Source organism: Charadrius vociferus, unplaced genomic scaffold, assembly GCF_000708025.1.
Source record: "Charadrius vociferus isolate BGI_N301 unplaced genomic scaffold, ASM70802v2 scaffold105, whole genome shotgun sequence".
In the NCBI taxonomy this organism is placed as follows: Eukaryota; Metazoa; Chordata; class Aves; order Charadriiformes; family Charadriidae; genus Charadrius; species Charadrius vociferus.
The window spans coordinates 1,680,269-1,707,778 of NW_009648543.1; the positions used below are offsets into that span (position 1 = coordinate 1,680,269).

Consider the following 27,510-nt stretch of genomic DNA (forward strand, 5'->3'; position numbering starts at 1 on the left):
ACTTCTGTATCATACAAAGCAGCCCTGTGTGAAGCTGTGCAAAGTGGCGCTGCCAAAGGACCAAACAAGCATCTTTGGCTGTCACTGTCCTATGCCAGGCAAATATACCACCTCATCTGCCGTTTGTTGGGGTTTCTCTAGTATAATCCCCCACTGCCTGGGATGCACATGCCCTGGCTTAGAAGAAGCATGTCAGGCGCATCACCAGCAGAGCCAGACCGAGAACCCAGATCTCATCCCTCAGTGACCTGTGTTCCATCCGTGCTGCCCAGCTACCTCCCTGCCTTTGGGCATGAGGGCTCATTTCTTACGTGTCCACTAGCTTTCACTTGCGCAAAAAGGGTGGAAGTCAGTTCAGCTAGTCGTCTACCCTACCATGAGATGAATCACACCCTAAAAATGACTCATTCATTTAAGTGTAGATGCCTATTTAGCATTCAGTTAATTTCAGGTAAGAAAAATTTCCAAAGCGTTCTCTCCAATTGCACCTCTTAGTGCAATTTCTAAATGAAAATTACATCCTTTAAAATAGTCATTATTTCACAGTACGCCTTCAATTTTGGGGGGGGGAGAGGGGGGGGAGGGGAATTACTCCCTCTCTTCTTTAGGAACTCTGCTTTCTAAATGCAACTCTGATTACAAGCCTTCATGATTACCAAGAATCATACTGATAGCAGCTACTGCTCTCAGACACCACTGAACAGTCACTGCCAATTCATTTTGGGAACAAAAATACCCCAACAACAACAACAAAAGTCTGCCATCTTAACAGAAAGCAACTACACCCTGAAAATTTAACAGCCTTTTTGAAGGTAGAAATTCAACACATGGATTATCCAGGCCAGTTTTCTCCTTTTTGATTTAATATACTCAGGCCAGGTTAATCTGGATTTGGGTTATCTGTTAGTCTGGGTGCCCAAAAGATTAAGGTAGTAAGCAGTTCTACAGATGCCTGCTTTACTGACTGATTAATCTGCAGGATTTGATTTTTTTTTCCTCTCAATGCAAATGCAGTTTGATTTGGATTATGTAGGTCACAGTGCTACACTCTCATTTCCCTCAGATGACATGCGCGTGCACAACACTGCTGTTTTACCATCCAAAACACAACAGGATACTGTTGTGCTCTATGTTACTATCTCGAGCTTTTCACTTCTGCAGCTGTGCTGTGACTTTCTCTGAGGAAAAAAAAGTCATACTTGTGCTTAACATTACCTATCTGGTCTGACAATCCAGATAGATCTCTCATAAAGTTTCTTTCTTACATAAAAAAAACCCAAAAAGAAAAAAAAAACACAAATAAAAAAAAAAGTGCGATTTTTCCCAGTAGCATCCTATTTAGATGTTCCCAAGCAGCTGAAGCTAGCCTCTAAAGGACCGCTTTTGCAGGTGAGAAGGCCGTAAGTACTCGCCCCTCTTTAAGACTGTCATATCTGTTAAGAATTGGATTATGATCACTGATTGTTTCCTACCCAGATGAAACAGGCTTTGGATGAAGCAGCTGTGAGCTCACTAGATGCTTTTGCTAACCAGCAGAAAACCTGTATTATGTTCAATATCTACTGAGCCGTCTACATCTTGAAACTGGCAGATGAATAATTTATAGCTGTGAATTCTGTACCAGTGAACAAGAAAACAATAAAACCTGATCTTCTTCCAGTAATTCTTGCTGATCTGACCAGCAACACAGAAAGTAGCTCAGCAGAGCGCTGCTCAGGTGGTTCACTGCTTGGCGTGCTTTATGTAAATTACTCTGCTCTCAGCTCACCACTCCCTTTCACATGAAGTTCAGGCCTAAAAGCAGAAGAAACTTGGTATTCTTCAACTATTTTCACACTCTTCAGGAGTTGCTGAAACTTTCTTAAAGGCAAAGGGGACAATTCCTTCTCAGCCACACATGGATTTTCCTTATTACAAAAACCAATCTTGTAGTGTCTTCAACATCTGTTCAATATTTTATAATTGTGGTAAACCTACATTAAATTCAGTACATGAGAGACACATTCCATTTCTGCTAGCTGGGAACACATGGATTGTCCCAAACTATAAAAAAAAATAAAAAATTAACGACGCTATATGAAATTCCTATACTTATATTTCAAATGATTTAAAAAAAAAAAAGCACCACACATTTCTGGTTTGCAGAGCAGAGAATGACAAATATTACGATCATTCCACAGTGGACTGCAATTAAGATATCTCATAACAGAACTGACCCATTTCTAGGAATCAAGGAACAGGTTCTGGGCACATGCCTCCTCGAAAATAACTGAAGTCGTAAAGTGTGCTTTTAAAGTGTTCATGTCCTTAAGGATCCCTTGTTAAACCGTTGCCAAATATGTGAAGCTGGATCAAGTTATATATTCTGGCTGTTTTATAAAGATGCCTTGACCCACTTACGATGAGTTTTATACATTTTCTGACAAGATCCAAGATGAAAGCCCACTGAACTGAGTGCTCGCATCCTAATGCATGTGGTGGAGCAGTGAGAGAAGTAAGTAGGAACGTGTGTGTGGCTACGACAATATGTACATTCAGAGATGATGGGGGAGCTCTGCTAAAAGCTCTTCATGAAATACTTCCTATCTCATATGATTAGTGGTGTATACTGGAGCTAGGGGGATGGAGGGATGAGTATGTAAAGTGTGAACATGATTTTCCTGTTAACAGACACCAACACAAATAAACGGCACTTTTGCTTATAAAAGTTTTAGTATTTAATTTGTTGGGCAAAGAAGAAAGGTTTAATTTTAACACCCCCACCCATACATACATTCCATAATTTATGAGAATTAAACTAATTCTAGCAAAAGCATTGAACGTGACCGTCATGTGTGGCACCAGATAAAACCAAATTATTCCAAATGCAGTAAAATCCTTAATTTGCCTAAGTAGTACATCTGTTGGATTCAGTGGCTGTCTGGTGAGAGGGTAAGGGCAGTTCTCCCGCTGCACCCACGCTGTGCCCCTAGCAGTGCACGCTGCATTGAACTGCGTGATGCAGTGGGGGCAGAGGGAGGGAGGGAAGGCTGAGGGAAGGAAAAAAACCACCCCAGAGTGGTAACAGAAAACGCTACAGCCCCCTCAAATGCAGTGGCATCCACTCCTGCATTGAACCAGAGGTGGGGAATCTCTTAAGGAATCTCTCATTCATAGCAACTAAATATATTCCTAGTATTTAATTAAAAGACATTTCTTTGGGACTGGATTACCAAATGCACCCTGGCAGTTGATTATTAAGCAGAGAGTTGACTTCAACAGAAAAGATTTGCACACCACTGCATTACTGGCTTAGGTAAACGGAGTTAAACTACATCACTTCAATTGATCAAACAGACCATTTCCTCCAGCTTATCAGTACTTGGAACTATGATTGAAATATTTTGTGCCAAATCACTAATGAGATGTGTGATGATTTTAATGGAGGACAACACTTTCTCAAACCACAGAAATACTATTATATGATCATTTTAATATCTACAGGATTATGTTGACCTCAGATCAGAAATAAAACACTAAAGGATAAGGACGAACAAGAGTGAAGATGACTGCCTCCCTTTTGATGAGCAACTTCCACTGAATCCACCAAACTGGTTAGCTATCTACCACCATTACTGTTATTAGTTTGGGAGGCAAAAGAAATAGAGGGCAAAGTGTTTTGTTGCTCATAGAAAAAAGAAAAATAAAAGAGAAGGGAGTGTGTGTGTGTGTTCCTTCTCTCTCAGGACAAACCCAAATCCTGGACCTAAATTTCAAAAATAAGGAGCAACTGAAACCACCACCCAGTTGCAGTGGGATACGTGAGCACTGTTTCTTTGTATATAGCAAGTGAGATACACTAGAATCTCAAATGGAAAACAATATTTGAAAATAACCTCCCCAAAACTTCTCCCTTTGGGTCCTTCCAAAATGTGTATCAAGCTGCAAAAAGCACCTAATAGGAAATTCCTAAATTCACAGTTGGACACTTAATAATCTCCCCCATGCCCCCCTTAAAAAAATCAGGCTGATTTTCCAAGTGATCCTGTACATTTAGAAGGCCTTTTATTTAGGGGTGTTTACCTAGCAAATTCACAGTTAATGAAATGCGTGCAAACAAAAGCCTCCTGTTAATGCTTTTAGAAATGTCTTTTACCTTCTTTTCTGACAAGTCATGATCCAGCTCATCTTCAGAATCATCCTCACTCTGCTGCTGTTGCTGCTGCTCCTGCATGTCCTTCATTTTAATCAGCAGCTCTGCCTTTGGTGCAGATGTGCTGTAGTACGTAGAATTGGTTGTCAGGGAGATGGCAGACGGTGCGCTCTGCTCCTCTTTCCTAGTAAAAAGTCAAAACTTTCATTAACTTCCTTGACACCCTAATTGCTGAAAAGAAAGGGCAACCTTTTAGAGCCATCATTTCACCAAACAAGCAGGGGGTTCAACAGAGAGCCATTACCTATGGAAATAGGATTGGTTGTAAAGAAAATTTGTGTGAACTCAGCACATGCCCACCAAAACCTAAAACTGAAGTAGCACAGAAGACCTTCCACCACTGCAATGAGTGAAATGGACCTAAGGTATCTCAGCTGGAAACAAATTGTAAAGCCTCATTTTACTAAGTAGTGCAAAGACCTCAGTGTCATAGAGAGTATCCTTGCAGACTGCCAAATGTGGGATACCACAATTTAAGTATTTATCTTTTTGATGATGGAATTACACATGAACTTCTCGAGAAGGCTACAACTTAATTTGGTAACTTGTATCTAGAACAACTTGGTCTAGTGAAAGGTGTCCCTGCCCATGGCAGCGGGGCTGGAACTAGATGACCTTTAAGGTCCCTTTCAACCTAAACCATTCTATGATTCTATGAATAAAACAGAAGACGCACAGAACACCAACATGGATGGAATTTAAATCCTTTCTTATTTGTTCTCATCCATTTCCAGGAAATGCCTCATGCCCCCTTCAAGTTGTCTTTTTAAATTTCCATCGCATAAAAAAGGCTAAAATATTGATTCTTCTTTCTCTATCCAGTTACTAGACTGGATGATTGTGGTAAAATATCTAATCAATAAGAAAGGGGAGAAGGTAATTATTCCTTAAGTTCTTACACAAATAGTTTTCACGTAAGTGTCAGGAAACTTCATATCGTACAACACTGAACTTTTTCAGTCATTAATGGCATCGTTAGCAGTATTATGCTCGACTGCTGTTCTAACGGAGAAGTCTTAGAAAAGCCCCAAACCTCAACACTAGGAAGATCCTCATCTTCAGCCCCCTAGGAAAACTGACACCCTTTGGACAGCAGCTTACAAGGAACCACTGGCCTACAGGAAGTAATACTCACTTTTCCTCTGAAATTTTTGGAGAAGGAACTTTTGGCAGGAGCTTCCTGCGCTGCTGAGCTTCTTCTAGGAGGTGTTCATCTTTAGGGAATATTCCAACCATCAGATCCATTGTTGTTTTTATTTTCACATTAGGATCTAGTATGTCTGCTAGAGATTTATCTCTTCCCACAATTTCTCTGGCTAGTTCCTCCGACTTCCAGTCTTCAAACGTCTTCTCTTTGGCCTTTACATAGCTGACTGCTGGTGTGGCAGCACTGCTGTCCTTCAAGTTGGTCCCAGGTTCTTCAGCTGGTTGAGGGTCAGCTTGTTTGGTTCTGGCTTCTGGCTCTGGCTCTACACCTTGCCTGGTGTAAGCACAGAATCGCGAATAGGATTGCTCAGAAGTGCTGAGTGTTTTAATTTGGTCCTTTTCCAAACCACTGGGTAAAGCAGGAGGCTCCATAGTACTGACAAGACTTTGCCGACTCTCCTTCTCTGCGCTGCTCTCAGAATGAACTATCTTGATGGGAACCATTTTCACCGTAGTATTGTTGTCTATAACCCTTTCAATTCTAGAAAATAAGGAAAATTCATCTTTAGAAATGGAAGAACGTTACATCTCGATTCTTATCTGCAAATCAGAGAGGAAGCCCAAACATGAAAAAGGTAGATAAGAGATCTGGGTAATAGAATATTCTTTGCACTGTACCTCAAACCCTAAATCTGCATGTTTTCCTTTCTCCTCACACATTTTAAATAGTATTAGTTCATTTGTAAGTAATCCTAACATCAGCCTTGCACAATACTCACAGTACAAGACTTCTGTTTGCTTCCATGAATGTATGGGTCCAACCTCAGCAGCCAGGCCCCAGATTTGAGGCAGTGCTGCTGAACTGCCTTTTACCCCCTTTGCTGCTACACATACAGAGGAAAACGTGCCTCCAGCTCAACCTCATTGCCTTACACAGATCCAACAGTGGCCTCAGCTCTTGGCCTGACAGGCAGCTTAGCTGCCTGGGGAGTTTGTGACGCCCTCACATCAATTCCCAGCTCTTCCAAGGGAAGAGACAACAGACCAGATGGAAGCATCCTGCAGGCTAGGTCTTTGCTGAGCTACAAGAATAACAAATAATCACACATGGAAAACCTGGAAATCATTCAAAACTTACATGATTTAGAAAAAATAAAATCTGTATTTGTAAAATTTCACACAAGACACAGAAGTTTAACAAATAGATCCTACCATAGTGTCCTAGTTTTCTCCTTAAAGAAGAAAAACCAGCCAGTGAAGAGGATAACACACAATTCTGGATACTCCCTTTTAAGGGAAGCTTATAGCAAAAATTCCGTACTGCATAGCACAAAGGACTGCCTTGGACATTCAGTATGGCAAGCTATTTAAAGAGAAGGCTAACTTAAGATTTTTAAATTGGACAATAACATGTTAAATAACATTATTGAAACATCTGTACTGTATGTAAATCATACAAAAAAAATGAAGTCTAGTTTGGTGGTTTTGAGTTTGCAGAAAGTTTAAAATTATTGTCATGATGTGGGTTTGGAAGCTCTACAGCAAGTAAAGGAACATTGCCTACTAGCTAAAATATCTGGTTTCATCTGGCTGGGCTGCTTGCTGCCTTTCAGATAAGTGACCAAGACACACTACAGCTCCTTTCCTCTAAGTGTGGGTGTGTCACCTTCCTTAAAAATAAACTTATACTTTATTGTGCTGTACTTTTCTTTTGTAGAGAATAGCAAAATCTGTTTGATTTCCTATTTTTCAGAAGTTGTATCTTATATTTTAAACTTATATTTGCTTCAGAATGAATGTGCAGCCTCCCAATAGGTATTTACTTTCCTCAAGTGCTTTGCGGATATGCTTTGGCATACTGCTCCAACTTTTGGGGCAGTTTTTCCAGCCCATGCTGAACACCCCCCTCTCCCATTCAGTCGGGGTGTTTTCAGTCATTTTGAAGAACTCGCTGTTCTTCAAAGCACTCAGCCCCAGCTCCCTGCCTGCAGACGTGGGGTCTCCTCCTGGCTGCAGCAGAGCTGGGCAGAGGCCTACCACTGACCCCAACCCTTTCTTTTGTTAGTTTTTAAATAAACCCCACATCTTTCAGACTCCGTAGACTGTGAAGAGGAACACATTTTTCAGTTTGGGGGAAACATAAGATGCGTGCATACGCGTGTGTGAAGCAACTGGAAGAAGTGAGTTGACTACAATTCTTTACCTAAAATACTCTGCATCTGTTTTGAGACTCTGAGTACATTCCTCTCGGCCTAGTAGAAGATTTTCCAAATACTTAAGGCATCATCAAGTCGACTGATTTAAGTCATAGCAAGGACAGTTCAACATCAGGTGCTTCAGAAGTTCCGTTTCTGTAATCACTATCCTCCTGATTTCTGAAGGTTTTCCATTTGTGGAACTGCGGCATGAAATTTTGATTTGCAGCAATTCTGCTTGTGGTCATTACAAAGCTTTACTCCAACCACGAGCACAGTCACTCCTTGACCTGAGTGTATGTTTACTGGAAATTTATTGATGCACATCTACTAATAGATTCTTTTCATCTTTATTATTGTTAAACAGTCATCCTTGGAAATAGTTGGGTTCTGCACACCACCAATATTTCCCCACATTATACCTAAAACACTGCAGGAAACCCTTCACACTCACTCAGTTTATCCTGGTGATAAACCAGACACATTTCTTAAAGAAGAATAAACAGCTACACCCTGACATCATCAAACATTAGCTGCCCACAGCATGGAAACTGGCATGTCCAAAAGCTCATACGCAAGAAGCCAACAGAAGTAATAAGCTAAATCTAATTAATCATGTATTAAGATAAATCTACTAGACATATTTTATTCATATGAAATAAATACCATATAGTAAATACCATATAGGAAGTTCAGAGGTATGGCCTGCATATGTTTCTTTTTTGCCATACCTGTTTTAATGAGTAATGTAATTATTAACTGAGGACGATACATTGTGCACAACAAGAGCCGCCTGGGCTTAAGAATTTTGAATGTTAACGAAAGATTTGCAGGGTAAGTGTATTATCATTCAGATATGGGCATATAATTAGGCACACCTCAGTGCTCTTTTCAACATTAAAGCTTAGTAAAAAGGAAGGACAAATACAATTAGCCTTCTATGCATCCTTAGTATCTATTCATAAAGAAATACATTAAGGAAGTCAAAGCAATACATTAAGGAAGTCATTACTGTCATCTAACCTTTGCACATAGATGCTAGGGTTCACATGACATTTTGCACTTTTCATAGTAAACTGTATTATTACTTCATGCTAAAAACACTGCAGGATGAAACATCATTTTTTTCCTCCGGTTACAACAGGAAAAACATCAAGGCATGTTTAGGAGAAAAAGTGATTCATGTTTTCTACGTCATAAGGCACACTGGAAACAGCATGATTGAGTCTATTCTGCCATTTACATTACAGCAGAAAAGCTATCCCAACTACTTTTGCTCAGAGAAGCAACCTCTGCATTCATTCAGCCCGGAGGTTTTGTTTTCAATTTTTAACCACGAATTATAGTGCTGAAGGATTTATGACAGCTAAGATTCCTGAGCTTCCTGGAAGAGTTTGTTATCTTGTGGGAGAATAATCTTTTATGATGGTAGCAGCATATGACAGCCACAACAATCTATTAATTTCAGTCAGTTTGTCTAATTCTGAGTTTATCTAGCCTGGGAAAGGACTGACGTTCTCCTGTTGACTCTTCAGACCACCTCAGCACAAATAGCACTGTGGACCCCTCCGCAGACTACCTGGAGTGCTATGTCTCATTGTAAAAGCAACCTGAAAACAGTCATGATTTGGCAGTGTACCCTACTGTGTGCTTTCAAAACAAATGTTCTTACAAAGGATATAGCTTCCCTTTCCACATCTGCTTTGTCCCTAAACCGATTCATATTCATATACAGACTTGGGTGGAGGAAATGATGACAGAGAATCTTCTGATTTCACCTAGGCTTACAGTGGAAAATCCATTTGAATCTATCCCTTTCATTTTTCTACTAATTACCAGCTGTAACACCTGAGCAGCACCAGTCAACTAAAAGAAACCACAGACCAATTGAAGGAGTTTAATATTACCAATTGGAATTTCACACAAGTCTTAGGTCTCTTTAGGACATGCTGGGATGGCTCACCCTTAATGAAACCAAAGGACATGTTTTTAGTAAAGAAAACAAACAGCCAACCGTTAACAAGGTCTAACCGGGCAAAAAGCGTTAATAAAATAGTAAAGGAGTTACATCTAGTACCTGGCTGGGTTCTCATCCTGTACAGACACAGGAGGTTTATCAGTGAGCTTCTGTGGTGCAAACTGAGGAGAAGGGGACCTTGATGTCTCCATGCCAGGTTTTTGAAGATATCGATACTTGGAAGATAACACAGACTCAGACCTAAGGTGCGTTTTTTCTTCTAAGTGCTGACAAACATTCTCCTTGGATGACGCTTGTTGGAGCTGCTGTGGATTAGCACTCTTCAGTTTTCCATTGAAAGCTGCAGGGCTCTGACAGAGAGAGGAGTGACTGGCAAGCGCTTCGGCAGAGCTGGGGGACGAGGACGGAAAGGGCCGGCTGGGTGCTACCAGCAGAGATTCAGACGAGGTGCCAAGTGACAGTGCAGAATTATCTGGTCGCCTGTATTTATCTCTTTTAGGTGGTGGCGGCCTCTGAGGAGCAGGCCCACGCTTCTTGTTCAGCAGCGCTGGCTCTACTCGATGGTTTTCCTCTCCTTTGACCCGGGACAGACAGAAGTGGTTCTCGTTCAAGGTCTGTGGCTCAGAGCAGGGGAGATGAGGCAGGCTGCGATCCTTGCTCTTCTCGTTCACGTTTTCCTGAGAGTATCGGTAATCACTAGGCAATGTCCCAGACCTCCCCCGGCTCTCGTGAGGCAGAACCGTAGGCTCTCGCGCATGCAAAGGTCTGACAGATGCCTTCCACTTGTGGCCTAAATTCTGGTCCAGCTGATCCCTCTTCTCCCGTGGGTTTTCCCTCTGGGCCCCTGTGTCAGCTTGCCTAGAGAGAAGAACACGTTGTTAGTGCACCACTGACTTATTTTCTTCAGCGCCAGGCCACCGCACCGATCCAGGAAGCTCAAACACGAGATCACACCCAACATTTAACGCCAACTCCTCCAGTCTATGGTAACTGTACAGCACAAAGCATCCTCTCACATACAGGCATACACGGTGTACCAAATCTAACGTGATGAGTCAAAGGATAATGTCAGGCTAAATTAGGGTACAGAGCGCCACAGGATGCAATGCAACCTTTGGGTAACCTGAGGCGCTGCAGTGTGCATGGCGTAGTTAAATGTGCAGCACACCTCCAGTGCTGATGTACGTGGCACAGCCAAACATGCAAATGTTGGTAGAAAATGTAACTGTCTGGAGAAGAGGAATCCTAATACTAAAATTTGATTCTCTTCTTGTTTCAGAGTCAGTAACGAAGTACGGAAAACAAGTTTCTTCTCTACATGCAAAAGTAATACTTCAGTGTTATTTTAAATGTGAATTGAATACCATGAACTTTACTATGAATCTGGAGCTTGAATTTTTGTGTAACTGGTGAAAAATTAAATGAGTGCAAACAAAATGTTTGCGGAAGCTAAAAAAATGGGAAAAGGAAAATGAATCTCTCTTGAAAAAAAGGCAGAAAAGGAAATTTTGAAAGCACAGTATTTTTCAGTCAGGCTTGTTTTAAACTTGAAATTCCCTTGCCCTGTCAGCACAAATGACAAACAAAGGCCAAAAAGGCCTTATCTTAGACAGAAATATTTTTGGGTTTATTCCAATTTTACACTCTCTTTCTCTAGCCGGGAAACAGGATTTTGCAGCTCCAAGCTTGTGTTTTGCCACAAGACATATAGTTCATTTGTGCTCACCAGATAAAGACAAATTGGTAAAGAAACAGAAGGCAAAAAAACAGTACCTCTGGAGCCCCGAGAAGAGATAGGTTTGCTCTCAGCTTAAAGAAGGCTGAAGAGACACTGTGAGCTTAGAAAAGAAGCTGCAACAGAGAAGTAAAAGGCTTCAGAGAGCTGATAATATCATTTGTGCTACTGACAGCGCTGGTCTCTGTATTTTGAAATAGTAACTCTGTAGACGTGTGCTGCCCAAACTTTCTTTCAAAGGGACTGTGAAAGAAGCATTCTTCCCAGCCTATTTGTAAAGTAAGGTTAACTTGAATTTTCAACATAAACAGGTTATTAACCTTACTGTAACAGTTTTGAGAATAAGTCTATAGCCAGTTAACATCAGTGTGTATGAAAACAAAATTTGAGATAAAAGCATATAAAATAAGTAATAGTTTAAGTCCATTATAAATTCAAGAAGAAAAAAATTGGAGCAATTACACACTGCATTACTATTTTAATTAAATTAAAACAAATTTTTTAAATGAAGTATTGTGGGAAGACAACTGATTAAATGTGGGTTCTACTTTCACACCTGTATGACCAAATTACATTAAAAATTATTATTTTTTAGTCCTTACATCTGTGATGTTTTAGCACTGATGGACAAAAATTTTAAAAAATCTGGGCATTGTCATTAAACTGCCTCATATATGGGATTTTTAATAATTGTACTTCATGCTGATTTTTAAATGGCAGTAATAAAATAGGATTGTACTTCCACGAGAGATGGCTTTTTCCACAATTTAATTCCTGAACAGTCACATACACCATCTCTCTCTCTCCTGTGAGGTGTTAAATTTTAGAAGTCAATTTTAGTGCATGAATTTTCAATTTAACGGGAATGAGGAGCTGAATATTGTTTAAACTCAGATCTCTTTACATTGCTCTTAACTGAGAGCAGTTGGTTCAGACAACTTTAAGTCACCTGACAAATTCAGAGTCAATTCCATTTTACAAAACAGTATTTATCAACTCCTATTTTAACACTAGAAGAAGGATAGTTTTAAGTAAAATGATGTAAGGCCAGAAAGACCAACGCTATTCAGATTTGGTTACGTGGTGTCTCTGGAGTCAGAGGGTTTTTCCTAGTGAGTTCCATGTAAGCAGAACCAGACCTGTAAACAGCTTCACTAATTTTAATGGAAATATTTACCAAATGAAGACTGCAGGCCTTAAGTATGAAATACTGCGTTTAAGTCAGCATTTTTCATTGTCTAGATGACCCCTGTAGAGCACAATTTTCTCCTAGTTAACCTGTGCCAAAAAATTCTTCAGGCCTGTCCATTTATTTTCACATACATAAGCCATAGCATAAGACAGTGTAATGGCTGCGCTTAGGTGCACCGAAGAATCAAGGACATGGCACAAAATGTAGCAAAGACATAAATTACATGCACTACCTCAGCCAGTTTGCAAAGTATACATTGAACTTCGCATGCACATCAGGAGTGGGTGTGCTGGTGGAAGCAAACAGGACAGAGTATACCACCAATCTGATGCGTTTACATACCCAAAGCATGTAACCAAATTTGTTTAATATTACCCTGGCTCAGAAGCAATGAATGCTTCAGTAGTCCTGTCACCTTCCAAAATAGAGTAAAAGGCAATGAAGAATCACAGTACAGAGAAATTAAGAGATGCTACATTTGCAAACAGAGATAAAATTCAGAGATTACATACATGCCTTCATACAGCTTCCACAAAATTGATCGAACATTTTGCAGTGCCACAGAAAATGGGTTTGAGGAAAGGTGGCTACATTCAACACCGAGGCTAGTTTGCATTCAGTGTGAGTGGGTCCTCATGCAAAACATGCTTATCACGTTATTTTGGAGAGATTTGAGCTTACTGTTCAGAAAGGAGGAAAAGAAAGCAAGCTTCAAGCCCCGGGAGAATACAGTGGCAAGAACCTGCAAAGGTGTTACATTATTATCAATACCAAGGAGTCCACTAAGCTACTTTAAATCTGCTTCAGGTAATGATATGCTCAGAATACAGCTGTTTTGGAAACGAGGCCCATAGAATTAGGCAAGGATAACATACCTTTGAAAGGAACTTACTATTTATAACTAAACATCACAAAGTGAGAGTCAACAGTTTTAAATAATCTGAAAACATGACAATTGACTTCATTACCACTGTCATTCTAGGTAACCAACAAGTCACCATCAAAAACATTATAAGTTATTTTCAAACCCAAAGCTCCCCCATCCCCATGATACAATGCCACAACTATTCCAATGCAAGAGCCTTCCTGATGCAACAGGATTGGGAAGGCTCACACCACGTTCCCCATCCCTGGCACACGATGACATTACAGCTTTGACTGTCAGACAACTTAACACCACTCACTTAACCTGAACTCCAAAGGAAGTGTAACCAACAGACTTATGCCGTTGATACAAAGTGGTGTTCAGTAAGGGTGAGTCTAGTACAGGAGCCCAACGTGAGCCTTTTCTACTCCACCTGCTTTGACATTGAAGCAGACTTCCTCCCAGAGGAGGTCTGTGCAGAGAAACAAGAGGCTGTGCACTCGTCGGCCAGGTGAGCTCAGGAGGAGCTCTGCTCCGTGGCTTGCACCTTCCACACAGTGGTCATAGCCACCAAACACACCACCACCGCTTACCACCGTAAGGGTGGAAATATGTATCTCCATAATGGCACTAAGTATTTTCTGCCCAGATGGACAAGTACATCTCTTGGTCTCCTTCTGGCTCCGTTAGCTTGGGACATACATGCTCATGACCGAAATGTAAAGGCCAAGTAAACACTAAGCTAGGGAAATCAGCCAAGCCTCCTCCCCAGCCCAGGCACCCCAGCAATAACACAACAGGCTATTCGAACAAACCAGAGGCAGGTACCAGCAGTGTAAGCTATTACAAATAAGTTAAACCATGGAGAGAGATATATACACACATACATACACACACAGAGGCTCGCTTTAATAGGAGCCTGCCAGTGGAGTCAACGAGCAATTACCAAAATGAATCATTATGTATAGATGCCTATCAGAAAGATAACATTTTTGGTTGCCATAAAAAACAACCCCAAACCACTTCCTTCATTTACCCCATACTCAGGATTTGACTAAAAGTGGACATAGAGATAGAATGATCTGATTGAATGTCATATCTCAACAAATGAAAGCCACTTCGATCAACTCAATGTGTCTGATTTTTATCTGTCTGATTTACAGTTTGTTGAGAATGCTTCGGGCCAAGCCAAACAGTGCCACAAGACAGTCCAACTTTAAAATCCCAGACTAGATAAGCTTTGCAAAAATGCATTAGCCAACATCTGAAAAATGCAACGTTTGTTAAAGACCTGACCTCTGTGCAAAAGTTTCACCATAAAACATAAGCACGGTTCTGTAAGCAACAACATGCCCTGCACTAACTTACTGGCAAACGAGAGCAAATGGAGTGGCTGTTTCTGATTTAGCTTAAATTCCTTCTCAAACGCTACAAGCTACACTGGAAAAAGGCCTTCATACCTGAGTAAGACTCCATAAAAGTCCTCACCCTACAATAACAACAACCTCCTCCATAATCAAGGCCACAGTTTTCAGTCCCTTTAAACTGATCTAAATGCAGCTATTTTGCCAGAAGAGGCAGTCTCCCTCTTGGTCCACTCTGATTTTGCCTTCCTGCTCTCTCCATTGTATTAGCAGTAGGAATTGTACAGCCCCACAGAACCCTGGATCAAAGAATTGACCTGGCTCAAAACAGATAATTATGTGGCTTAAAGCAATTGTGAAACTGCCTTTGCTTATGCCAAAACCCTACTTATAAGGAGAGCCGTTGCCGATATGCTACTTTTTCAGCTGTGAACTTTATGTGCTGAAACTATGTTTTCATTGTGTATTTGTCAGGCGCTTGGCACAGTGGGATCCAAAAGTACTTCTGCAACAGTGCACAAATAAAGAGTAGTTTCTTCTACCCAGTATAGTTCTGCTTGAGACCACAACAGGATGCTACAAAGTTGGAATGGGATGCACAGGGTAAGATTGTTCAAAATTTAGGAAAAAGTTTGAGGTCTAATACCATATTTTAATCCATATTGATATAGTCAATGCAATCATACATTGGTTTCACTGTCTAGGAGATCAATTTAGTTATCCAAACACAAGTGTCTTTTACCATTTCAGAAACTTTAATGATTCAAAGGCATCATTTCTCCTAAGAGGTGGCAGCTGGAACCCAAGTAGGCTATCTCAGGTCTCACTAGACACCTGTGTTTAGCCAACTGAATCAAGCCCAAGATCTCTATGGATTACAACTTCAGTCAGCACTCACATGCTGACATCTTACTTCTATTAGGTATCTGAGTCCTCATCGAGTCCTACACACTTTTTCTTTCAGAGGGTCCAGGATCCCAAAGGTTTTGAAACCCTCAAATTAGTTTTACTGTTGCAATGCCGAGACACTGACACCAGAACACCACAATTTGGACATCCAATACAAGGGCGATTATATTACCAGTGCTCCGTTTTTCTGATGAAATCTGTATCTGCTATCCTTACTGAGTCAGTACAGCATGCACTATCCATCACATAGTGACACATGAAGCATACTCCAATGATGCCAAATGAGAACTTGACTACAAAACTACTTCGAAATCTTTAAAGAAAAATGCGCAGAATAAAGGATCCTCCAGAAAACAGATCATTTAATCATCATGATGGCTGTACTGTAACGGTCACCCCAGGAAGAGGCACAGCACATAAGTCATTACAAAGTAGAGCTGTTCACTGCCTTGGTCTGAAGAGACAGGTGATGGCAACAAGCATCTCAGAAGCACTACTGAAGCAAACAGTCTTAAAACCACAGCATGTGTTAAGCTGAAAAGAATAATGAATGCTGGATGATGAGAGAATGCTCCCGAAAAAAAGGAAAAAGGAAAAGGAAAAAGGAAAAAGGAAAAAGGAAAAAGGAAAAAGGAAAAAGGAAAAAGGAAAAAGGAAAAAGGAAAAAGGAAAAAGGAAAAAGGAAAAAGGAAAAAGGAAAAGAAGAAAAAGGCCCTGATGTACTTCAGAAGAGAACTGAAGGTACAAAACCAGCAAGATATTTCACAAAGAATACCCCATGGCCCATCACTGTTACACTAAAACTCATTTATCACGATGTGAGCCTTGGTTTTCCAATTCTGTCTCTGAATGCCTGTTAACATTATCTGCGCCTTGATGGCTGCTATCTGTTTAGTCAGTCACACTAAATACAGCTTAGTTGTTGCACCCAATGTGATAAAGCAAAATATCACTCTAGCTTAACAACCCTTGCATTATCACCTGGCTTTATCACAGAATGAAATATGATAACAGATGCTGCTCGCCAGTCCGTCAATCACACCAGAATTTCTCTCCTGTCCTGCCCCTGCATGGCAACACACACAGCAATGGGGTTTCATGTCACATTCCTTCTCGTTCTGAAAATGTTACCTTTCTCCCCATGAAAATCGGAATAAATTCGGACCCGCTCTAATTTTGCAGTAGATAAGCAAAGATATGCTGATGGATGAAATGTAGGCCAGTCATGGGTAACAGCACAATGCACAGGCCCACAGTAAAAATCAAATCCAATTAAAATTAAATTTCTTATAACAGCATAGGGGCCTTTATGCAGAAGGGAAGAATCTTGTGGGAAAGGGCAGAGGGAGGGCTGGTTTTTTCCCTTAGTTCAGAAAATAAAAGCCCCTCCTCCATTCTGCTGCACATCAAAAATCAATGATAAAAGATTATTTTTATGGCTGTATACTTATTTGCTTTATCTATTTCATGCCTCTCCTAGCACACAGGGAATTAAAATGAATTCTGCTCACTTAAGTCAACCAGTTAATGTGTTCTGTACTTACACACTGAATTCAATCATCAGAATATCCCAACAGTATAACAAGAGCCATCATATTACACAAATGGCAACCATTGCAGAGACAAAAGACAATACTTTCCAACACTGCTAACAAGGAAATCACAGTCACATTTAAAAAAGCTCAAAGAAGAATGATCGTTTTGTCAATTTACTAAAAAAGCCCCCTACGTTCCAGTTGCCACTCCTTTGATTTTTTTTTTCCTTACATCTAGACTTCTTTTTCTGATATGCTGTTGCTATTTTCCTGTTGCTGTTACTACTGAAAACAGCTGCTCGTGGCTGAACAAAAATTTGGTAATGGAACAGAAGCTATAAAATGAAACACTTTGTGAATAACAGCTAGGTCACCTGGGTTTCTCAGGCAGGCACCAAAATGAACATGTAGCTCATCTCTAAAGGAAAAAAAAATCCTAAACCAGTTATTTAAATTAATTAGCATGCACATGCACACATTTCAATAGCCATCTTTTCACTCAGAGGCACACTCACCGCTTGCTTCCAATAGTCACATCCAATTCTCTTACACTCCCAGCTAATATCTCCTGCTGCTGTGGAAGAGGTCTTCGTGCGAGCCTGCACTCACAGTAACAGGCTTGCCAGGAAAATAACAAGATGAAAAGCTCTCGCACCACCCCTAGCCAAGAGGAACCCCGAGCCTGGCACCCCGAGCCACAACAACGGCACTGCAGCCCTCAGTCCAGAAAACAAATATTTTCAAAAGGCACTGCCTTCTAATTCCAGTGTGCATGATGCCAACTGTGAAAACAAAAGCTGCTAAAAACAGCGCGCGTGTGCGAGCACATGCACACAGAGCATCTTAGCTGGAATTAACTCACGTTTTCCCCCTATTCTCCCAACCCTTCAGTGAACAGAGCAGTCAATTACGCTAAGCAAAATAAAATTCTGTATGAAGCATTGCATCGTTCCTAATTTGCTACTGTAGCTTCTGCTGACAGGGACAGAAGACACAGCCTGTACTCAAAGACCTGGAGAACAAAAGAAATACCGTATGAATTAATACTGCAAATTTCTGTTCAGAACTGACAGAGAAGGGTAATTAAGGCACCCACCTCTAGCTGTTTCTCTCACACTTTAACACTAAAGACAAGACAATCTTACCGGGATTTACAGCTGTTTACCCATATTCAGTGGATATGTGAGCTTTGCATCCTTGCAAATGTGCCAGCCAGTTTGAAAGCCTCGCAGAACTGAATCTGTCTCAACCTCTGCGTCTCATTTACTGTAACACAGAGGATTTTCAAAGCCATGCCTCACAACAGCTGGCTTGTTTTTGCCTGCTTCCTATGATTGACAAGTTCATACAAGCTCCGTCAACTTTAACCTTGATAAGTGAAGGCTTGGTCTGTATTGTATGTTACATCATCAGAAACTTCTGACCTCAGGGAAAAGATCTCAGAGACTTCAAAGCCTTTCTCTTCCCCCACCCCCACCCCCTGGATTTGGTTATTTAAAAAAAAAAATAAAAATTTAAAAGCCCTTTAATTTTTTAAGGGCTTTCCCTTTCATTTGTGAAAATCATGATCTGCATTTCAGCAACAGCGGTTCCGCAAGTTTTAAATATTTAAAATGATTTAAAAAGATCAGTGTGTTACTAGGCTCCTTTCTGAACAACGTTCAAATAACCGAGTCTTTAATTTTAGAGGAAAGTCTTCATCAACAGCCCTCCAGCTTGAATTTTTTTGCATGCGTTGTGTGCACAGGCGCTCTCTATTGCAGGAGATTCTGCAGGGAAAGAACTAAATGCTTTCATGCTGCATGAGCAAATTACCACCCCCACGCTCCATCTTTAGAAACCAAAGGCATTGTGGCCTTCATCAGAGCAAAGCTCAAGCTACTTTCAATTTTTCTACAAGAACACATTAAAGACTTAGAGAAACTGTGGATAAGGCTTCAATATGCATTAAAAGATCATTTTAAAGATGACCACTTTAAGAGGAAAATGTTTTTTAAACTGCGCGTAAAATCACATACAGAGGTTAGATATTATGATACCGCACTGAGAGCTGGTTAATCCCCTCCCCTAAAATTTCTCTATCTCCCAAAGCTGTCTATTTGATTTCAAGATAGAGAGAAACTGACTTCAAGAAAACTTACCTGTTTACATAATACAACACATCTGGTTAACAGACCAGTTGTCCCATGCAGACAAATGGAAGTTATAGCTGTTATGTTACTTTTTAGCACAAAACTTTACTCAAATTTACTGGCGTAAACAGTCTCCTGTGTGATAGCAAATCATAATCCATGTTGCCTGCGGGCTTATAGCAGAAGGCGAACATTTCCAGGCTAGCTTTTAGAACCAGAACACCGTAAAACCACGCCACAAGTTAGAAATATATGAACTGCTGCACTGAGGAGACAAATCAGTCACTTATTTCCAAAAATGCTTTTCATCAAGTAACTTAGGGGAACATAAAATCTACAATACATCAGCATATGATGCTTTTATGAGTATAACCACTGGAGACTATATCTTGTATTATCTCTAATCTTCTTACTCAACTATTATAATTAAAATAGCCACAAGAAGATAGCTGGATTTCAAGTGAGGCAACAAAAACTTAGTCTTTAGATAGTTTTCATTCTAATCCTCTTTCCAGGGAAAGCAGTAAAACCAAACCAGAACACAACAATAGACTAATGCTTACAAATTTATCTCTTTTTCTCTCTCCACAAACTTTTTTGTGTGCTGTTCCTCTAGCCCGCCCCCAATTTCAGTAGCTCCAAAGTCACAACTAGGACTTCTCCTGGCTTCTCATGCTTGGTAACACCTTTTGGAGCAGGGAAGGAAACTTCCCGTAAGAAACTACCCTCCGATACTTCCTTTTATCAGACCACGGTGGCCTCCCATACCCCTAGCTGACGCTGCATGCACAGTGGAGAACAGATGTGCCAACAGCAATTAAAAGGAACTTCACTCAATAATAAGAAGCTGGAATTAGACAAAAGCGGGTATGTCAGGGAGGGTAGCTACCCTCAAGTATAGCAATAGGGATTCAAAATTCATCTAACAAAGGTAGAGGGAGAAGACACACTTTCAAGGGTGTGGGGAATGAGCAAATTGGATGGCGGAGAAACAAAGCTACATTACTGTAGCGTACTGTAAAACAAGCACAGGCTTTGGAGACAGTCCAGCACCCACTTAATGAGATCCAGCAGCTGCTGGTGAGCCAGAGTGGAGCACCACACCGACCTGCAGGACATGCACCTGACAGCCTCTGGGCTGAGCACCGCTAGGAGAGTGAGGAATGGGAAGGCAATGGGAGGAGCCTGCAAGATTTGGTGATGAACATCTTCCTGAATTGCAGGACTAGCCCACTGAGTAACATGGAAAGAAAGGAAGGATGCACCTACCAGCAGAGTGTGGCAGAGGGAAAAGAAGTAGTGAGATGTAACAGTGGTAGAAGGTATCTTCATTAGCATTCCCATTTAGCCACAACCCATCCTAGATCCCAAAATCACAGAATCATAGAATAGTTGGGGTTGGAAGGGACCTTTAAAGGTCATCTAGTCCAACAACCCCCCCTGCAATGAGCAGGGACATCTTCAACTAGATCAGGTTGCTCAGAGCCCCGTCCAACCTCACCTGGAATGTTTACAGGGATGGGGCATCTATCAACTCTCTGGGCAATCTGTTTCAGTGTCTCACCACCCTCATCATAAAAAATTTCTTCCTTATATCTAGTGTAAATCTACCCTCTTTTAATTTAAAACCATTACCCCTCTTCCTATTGCAACAGGCCCTGAATCCATGATGCATTTGGGATGCTCTTGAAGAACCATGCAACACTCAGCCCAAGCAGCCTCAAAGTTTTAAAATGGACAACAGGAGGAAGAAAAAGACAAGTGGGACAATTTATCATGCAAGTCCTGCCTTGATCCTGAGGTATGAGAAGAATCTGGTTCAAAACTTTGCTACTTGAAGAGCTACCCTGTGCCAGTGGCCATATGTATTTAGATTAATCATTCTTGAAAGATCAAGAATCCACAGTGTGGTATTTAATTTTGAAAAGGGCATTTACATACATGAGAGGAATATTTTTAAAAGGAACAAGCCAGATGGTATAATACCAAGAGATAACATGTGACAGAAGATACAATATATGAAACTCAAAGAAAATACATAACACCTACCAAAGACCCCAGATGACCACCTTTTTTCTGCCCCTCTCTCTGTCCCCTCTGAAGGCTGGACTAAAGAGTAATTAAAAGGACATCCAACAGAGAACTGAAGTCCTACCCAAATGAGGAAAATCCTTAACTATTCTAGCAAAACATACGTACAAACACAATAACGTAAAAAAAAAAAAAAAAAAAGGCTAAGGTATAAATTCTTAAAGATGTTAGGACAGAGAAAGGAAAGGGGGGAAGAAAAAAAAGAGAAAAAACAGCAGCTATTTTTCAAACATAGGTATCTGCCAGACAGATTATAGGGCCAAAAGTACAATAGTAAGACTATGAAGAAAATAAGGCTGCAGCAGAAAATCAACATGGACTCCCCTTCACATCTCTATGAGCAAATAACAGCCTATGCATGAATTCTCAAATGCTGTCCACCATTAAGAGGGTAGTCGTGAGTTACCTGGACTAGATGACAATCAACTGAAACGCCCATAGAAAATTGCTGAAATAGTAGCTGTGATGCACAACGTCCTGGTTTGAGGTAGAGGGTAGAATCTGTCAGTCCCATCTGGGGTCCCCCATGTCCCCAGTAGCTGATTTGGCCTAAACCACGACACACAACTACCCATTCCTCTGACACCTGGGCAACTGCTTGAGCAAAGTGACACATGCAATGTTTAGGGAAGGAAAGTGTGAGGGTGTTGAAGAGAGAAAACAAGAAAAAGAGAGCAAGACTAAAAAAAATATTCGGTATGAACCTGGAGAACTTCAGAATCATAAACTTAACATCTAAATTAAGCAAACAGGTAGAAATTGTATTGACTTACCAGCTGCACAAACTAGTGTGTTAAAATGACAAAGAATCATTTGGGCTTGCGCAGAGAAGCTGTGTCTATTATTAGAGTCACTACACATGTGGACAACAGTGATCTGCATGACAGACACTATTTGGATTTTTAGAAGATTCTTAAAAATAAATAAATAAATAAAATTATCCTCACCAGAGGCTCTTAACGGAAGCGGTTAGATCTAGATGTCATAGAAAAGGAGCGAAAAAGAAGGTGGCAACAGTTGCTGCTGTAAGGAAATTATTCTGAGTAATAAAGACACAAGCCAAAGAGTTCCTATCATTGAGTGAATGGGCCATAAAACAACAGATGAAATTCGGATTTAATAAATGCAAAGTAACCCACAGGGTAGCTTTTCCTATACCTCAGCAACATATACAATGATGCATAACTGAAATTACTGCTATGCAGGAAGGAAAAGCTGGATTTCACAGATCATTCTATGATCATATCATCTCTGTACTCCACAGCTGTTCAAAAAAAAAAAAAGAGAGAGAGAAAAAGAAAAACATCACAATAAAGGAAACATTATATTACTTTATGAACTCATAGTGCACCCTAATGTTGCTGCAGTTCTCCCACTGCTCCAAAAGGCACATACGAGAACGCAGAAAGATGAAGAATAAAATAAGGACGGGCAAAGCCATACAACAGCTCTCACCCCACCCGCCCCCGGCAGAAGAGGTGTTTTTCCTCACAACACATCAGCACAAAATACTATGGATGTCAAGAGATGATGTAGGCCCAAAACCAGGTACAGACTTTTAGAAAAGAAAAATTCATCAAGGGGCTGCTAACCACAAATAGTTAGGTTTGCACCTCTTCACTACAGATCAGCAGAGGCTAGGCAAGGATACCCGGCAGCATGGCTCCGTGTTTGCCTTGGTTTTGTTTTCTCCGAGCATCTGCTAATGCTCATTCAGAGAATGGAAACCTGCTTAGGTAGACCTTAGGCTTGCCCTAGCGTGACTCTTCAGAATCGACTTCCATCAACTTCCTTCATGTATCAGTGATTCCAGGTTACACTGTCTCAAAGCGTGGTATTTACTTAGCTGTTATTAGTCAGTCACATACACTAGTACCCTGGAAAGACATACTTGTACTAAGTGTAAGTATTTACAGAAATCTAAGGAAGATGAAAGGTGGCAGAGGACTCCTAACATATGAATAGATGCTGCTGAACTCACTCTCCTTTGTTGCCTCTATATGGATGGGAAGAGCCACAGAAGTGTTTTCCCAGTTTCAGACAAAATATAAACTTTAAAACAGGCCAAGACTGTATTGGATCATCCATTAGTCCATGAGATAGATACAATGACATCACTGGCAAAAAAGTAGCCTGACAGATGTATTAACAAACCTTATCTTATGATAAAGAAATGCTAATGTAAACAGAAAGCGCTTCAGCAGCTCACGTTCTTGAAGTCTTTTTTTAATAGCTAAGAGCCTTTGAGGATGCACGTTGGCTTTCCTGCACTTCCTCCAGATGATGACAAATAGCTGCACGCAACTTGCTGGAAAGGGAAATTTGCAATTTATTTTTAACTTCATGCAAGAAAGCATTTTCACATGTAAATCCGTTACCATTAGGAATTCAGATAACTGAAGGATTACTTCAACCAAACTGGTATGTTCTGGCTATATGAAAAGCATGTTTTCTTCTCCCTTTCACTGAATAATTAAGCTCCCTCATAAAGGAGCACTTAAACCTTTATAACAGTCCTTATTATACTTAAACTGATTTTAAAAAGAGGACACTTCACTTTATAAGCTCTTGAATAAAATGAATGTAGAGATTGTTAGTATACTTCACATTAGATAAAAAAGTGATCGTGCATATTTATAATTTATTTTCTACGAAAACACTAGTTGTTAGGTAATTCTATACTTAGCAAACTGATAGGAAATACTTGTTTCCTTAAGAAGAATTTATATGAAAATGACAACAGCTGTAGACAAAGTGTAAAACAGAGAACTTGGACCTCTTTTTGCACCATAAAATATTGAAGTTTGTTAATACATGCATGAAATGTTTGCCAGAGTATTTTTTCACTGATTTGTAAGGAAGCAGTTGCAAAAGATCATACTTTTTCCTTCCTCAAGAGGAAAAGGGAGGAGGGTGAAAACATTTTGCTTATATAGCTCTAGCGATGTCTTGATAGGCCCTACAGTAACTGAGACACACTCATCCTGTGATATTCATTCAGGAAAAGTTTCTCAATTTGACTCTGACAATGGATATAGAGTAAATAAAGAATTTAAGTTTAAAATTGGTAAGCGATGCAACGCTTACAAGCAAAGTTCTGCTTAACTATTTAAGCAAACGGTCATTCTGCTACCTATAAAAAGAGAACCCCCTTCAAGTCTTGCATTTCAATATTTAAGTTCCCAATTAAGCAGATACTACCACTGTATATTGCTACTATAATACTTCTTTTTTTTTTGACAGCACAGTAAAACCCCCAAAATATAGACCTTAAAATTACTGGAGATGTAAAAAACTAGTTAGTTTCTAAGAATATTTCCAATGTCTAATCTATTTTCCAATGCCTTTATCATTGTAAACATGAGAAACTAATTTGTCCAAATGTGTAGGGTGGATTGTTTTTTTTTCCCCTCTGCTAGTTAGCCCTCACAGATACATAGCCCCAACCCCTGTAATGGTTACAAACCAGAACAAGTTCAGAGAAATAATTATCAAAACACATGTGTATTTTATATGTGTACACGTGTATATATACACACAAGCATCCATATACAATTGATATATATAAACGCATATATAAGTGGAATATCACTCAATTGTAAATTCATTTCCATCTGACTCAATTCAGAAGACAAAATTATTCACACTCCTGTGTTGCTGAAGGTCCTCCTTCTTACTTGCACAGTTATGTGCTGTTGTACCACCTGGTGAGAGCAGAGGCTAGATATTCACCAGCTCTTGAAAAGTCAGTTTCCTGATGAAGTGCCTAATAATGAACTTGGGAACCTCTCTATAGGCTCCCGTTTCTGGCTTGTCAAAGATTTTTTAGAACATTAAAACTGGGCATTTAGGTCGACTTAGGCATCAAGAAAATGCCTTCTTCAGCCTGGAGAAGAGAAGGCTCTGGGGAGATCTTATTCTGGCCTTCCAGTACCTAAAGGGGGCCTACAGGAGAGCTGGGGAAGGACTTCTTACTAGGGCATGTAGTGATAGGACAAGGGGGAATGGCTTTAAACTAGAAGAGGGCATGTTTAGAATAGATATTAGGAAGAAATTTTTCACTATGAGGGTGGTGAGGCACTGGAACAGGTTGCCCAGAGAAGCTGAGGATGCCCCATCCCTGGAGGGGTTTAAGGCCAGGCTGGATGGGGCTTTGAGCAACCTGGGAGGAGTCCCTGCCCATGGCAGGGGGGTCGGAACTTGATGATCTTCAAGGTCCCTTCCAACCTAACCATTCTATGATATTACTTTTACTTTGGTTTTGTATGGTAAAGGCTGTTTCTCTGTCTTCAAGAGCTCAGATAGGAGCAACTACTAAGGCATGAAAGAACCAAAAGAAACATCTTAACTGTATTTAACTAGAGCGAGTCATGCTGTGGTTCTATACTTGACACGCACATGCTCCTGTACTCGACACCTATTAAATGTTGAAACATTTTCTGTGATCTGTGATCTCCTAAGTCCTTTTCCACTTTTTGAACTTATGTAATTTTCATAGACATTGCAGAAACAAATTAATAGAGACACAAGTCAAATGTTCTTAGAAAGTAAGTAAAAGCATTGGCTGTCAACATCTCTCACAGATAGCAATCTTCAGAATTAGATCATAAAGCACTCTTCTTTTGACGCAGACTGACTTTTATGTGTGTCGTGTCATCCTGCAGAAAGCCACAAACTATAGGCCACAGCACACATTTCCATCTTTAACCTTTGGAAGGGCTATGTTGGTTTGGAAATTGTGGAGACTTCTGTAGGGAAGTTAATTATATAACCAGTGTATATCATTCCACAAATACAGACAGACAGACGTGTTTAAAGGATAGACTTTACATTTGTAAAAAGCTAAGCTTTTGTAACCAATTTGAAATAGAAAGAGTAGCATCATTAAAAACAAAAAAGCATCAACTTTTGTTTTACAGATCAGCAGACTCACATAACACTTTTAAATCAGTCCTAAAGTTTAGAATTGCATCAAGCCTCAGTATAAAAATATTCAGCTCACAACAGATGACTGTTTGCATGCCTGTAAGTTCATAACAAGAGTGGCTTGGTTTTTGCATGGGAGATGATAAATGGCTAGTATGGACCACTGCTTTCTCTTCCTATAAAAATAATACTCCAAGCTATTAAATACTGCAATTCTGAAGAACATGTTGTAGTTGTAGCTTTTCTAAAAGGGGAGATGAAACAGCCTTAATTCATTGGAAGCACTCAGTAATCTCAGAGGGGAAAAATACAGCCAAAGATGAAAGGAGTTCACAAATTATCTTCATCAACTGTAAAAAAACCCCAACTTTCAGAAGTAATGTCAATTTAGGTTTTAGAACTCTGTGCTAAAAAAATAGCATTAAAAAAAATACCATAGCAAAATAAAGCAGCAGCAAAAAGCCCAAGAGAAAAAAGAAATGCTTGTCAGGCATTTTTTTTCCCCCCTAATTTTCAACATTTGCTGTTACAATACTCCAAACCCTTTTTCATTCTAGACTCAGTGCATTTAAAAAGATTGATATTTCTCCCCAAAATAATCAGGAAAGCTGTAACAGTAAACATTCAAAGTTTATTTAAACCTGAAATTGTTCATGTTTTTGCTAAACAACTGGAGGGGAGGGAGGCCCTGTAGTGTTGGACAGTCTCTAACCCAGAGAAGGCACCCGGGGACTCCACAGCTGGCTCTCAGCTTGGGTCCCTGCACGTTGAACCCACACAAATGCTGAAGAGCTGCTCCTGTGTCCAACACGGTCCTGCTGGCTTTGGAAGCACAAAGGCTTCAGTAGCACACAATAAGGGCCACCAGCAGTATAATCCAAACACAAATTTGCAAAGAAAATATTAAATACGACCACAAGGAAGCTATTAGGTTTGGTTAATATTAATGTTCTAGAATATACCACGGATTAGGTAGATTTGCTAGCCATTTGCAGATTGCTAGCTTTTAAAAGTAGGAAACTAAATGCCTTTAGGGCAGCTCAAAAATCATAAAATCAATTCATGTCATGATGAGTCCAGTTCCTCTTGAGCAGAGGAACTCCTTATTAAAAAAAGAGCACATGGTAACACATATTCTTTCCCATAGGACAGCCATTCAACATCATGCAGTGGTAGTTCACAACACAGGAATTAGATGCCAAAATGATTTTATTTAGCTTTTTGAATACAGAAGACATAGGACCTCTGCA

General features: G+C 40.2%; 1 protein-coding gene across 1 annotated transcript in view; it reads right to left on the bottom strand.

Moving 5' to 3' along the window:
* Positions 1–27,510, bottom strand: part of SHROOM2 (shroom family member 2) — an 83,013-nt gene that overhangs the window by 6,297 nt on the left and 49,206 nt on the right. Inside the window, exons 7-9 of the mRNA XM_009885963.1 lie at positions 9,611–10,369; positions 5,328–5,879; positions 4,136–4,316 (exon numbers count right to left, since the gene is read on the bottom strand). Of these exons, the coding sequence (XP_009884265.1) occupies positions 4,136–4,316; positions 5,328–5,879; positions 9,611–10,369 (1,492 nt within the window). The remainder of the gene's footprint in view (positions 1–4,135; positions 4,317–5,327; positions 5,880–9,610; positions 10,370–27,510) is intronic.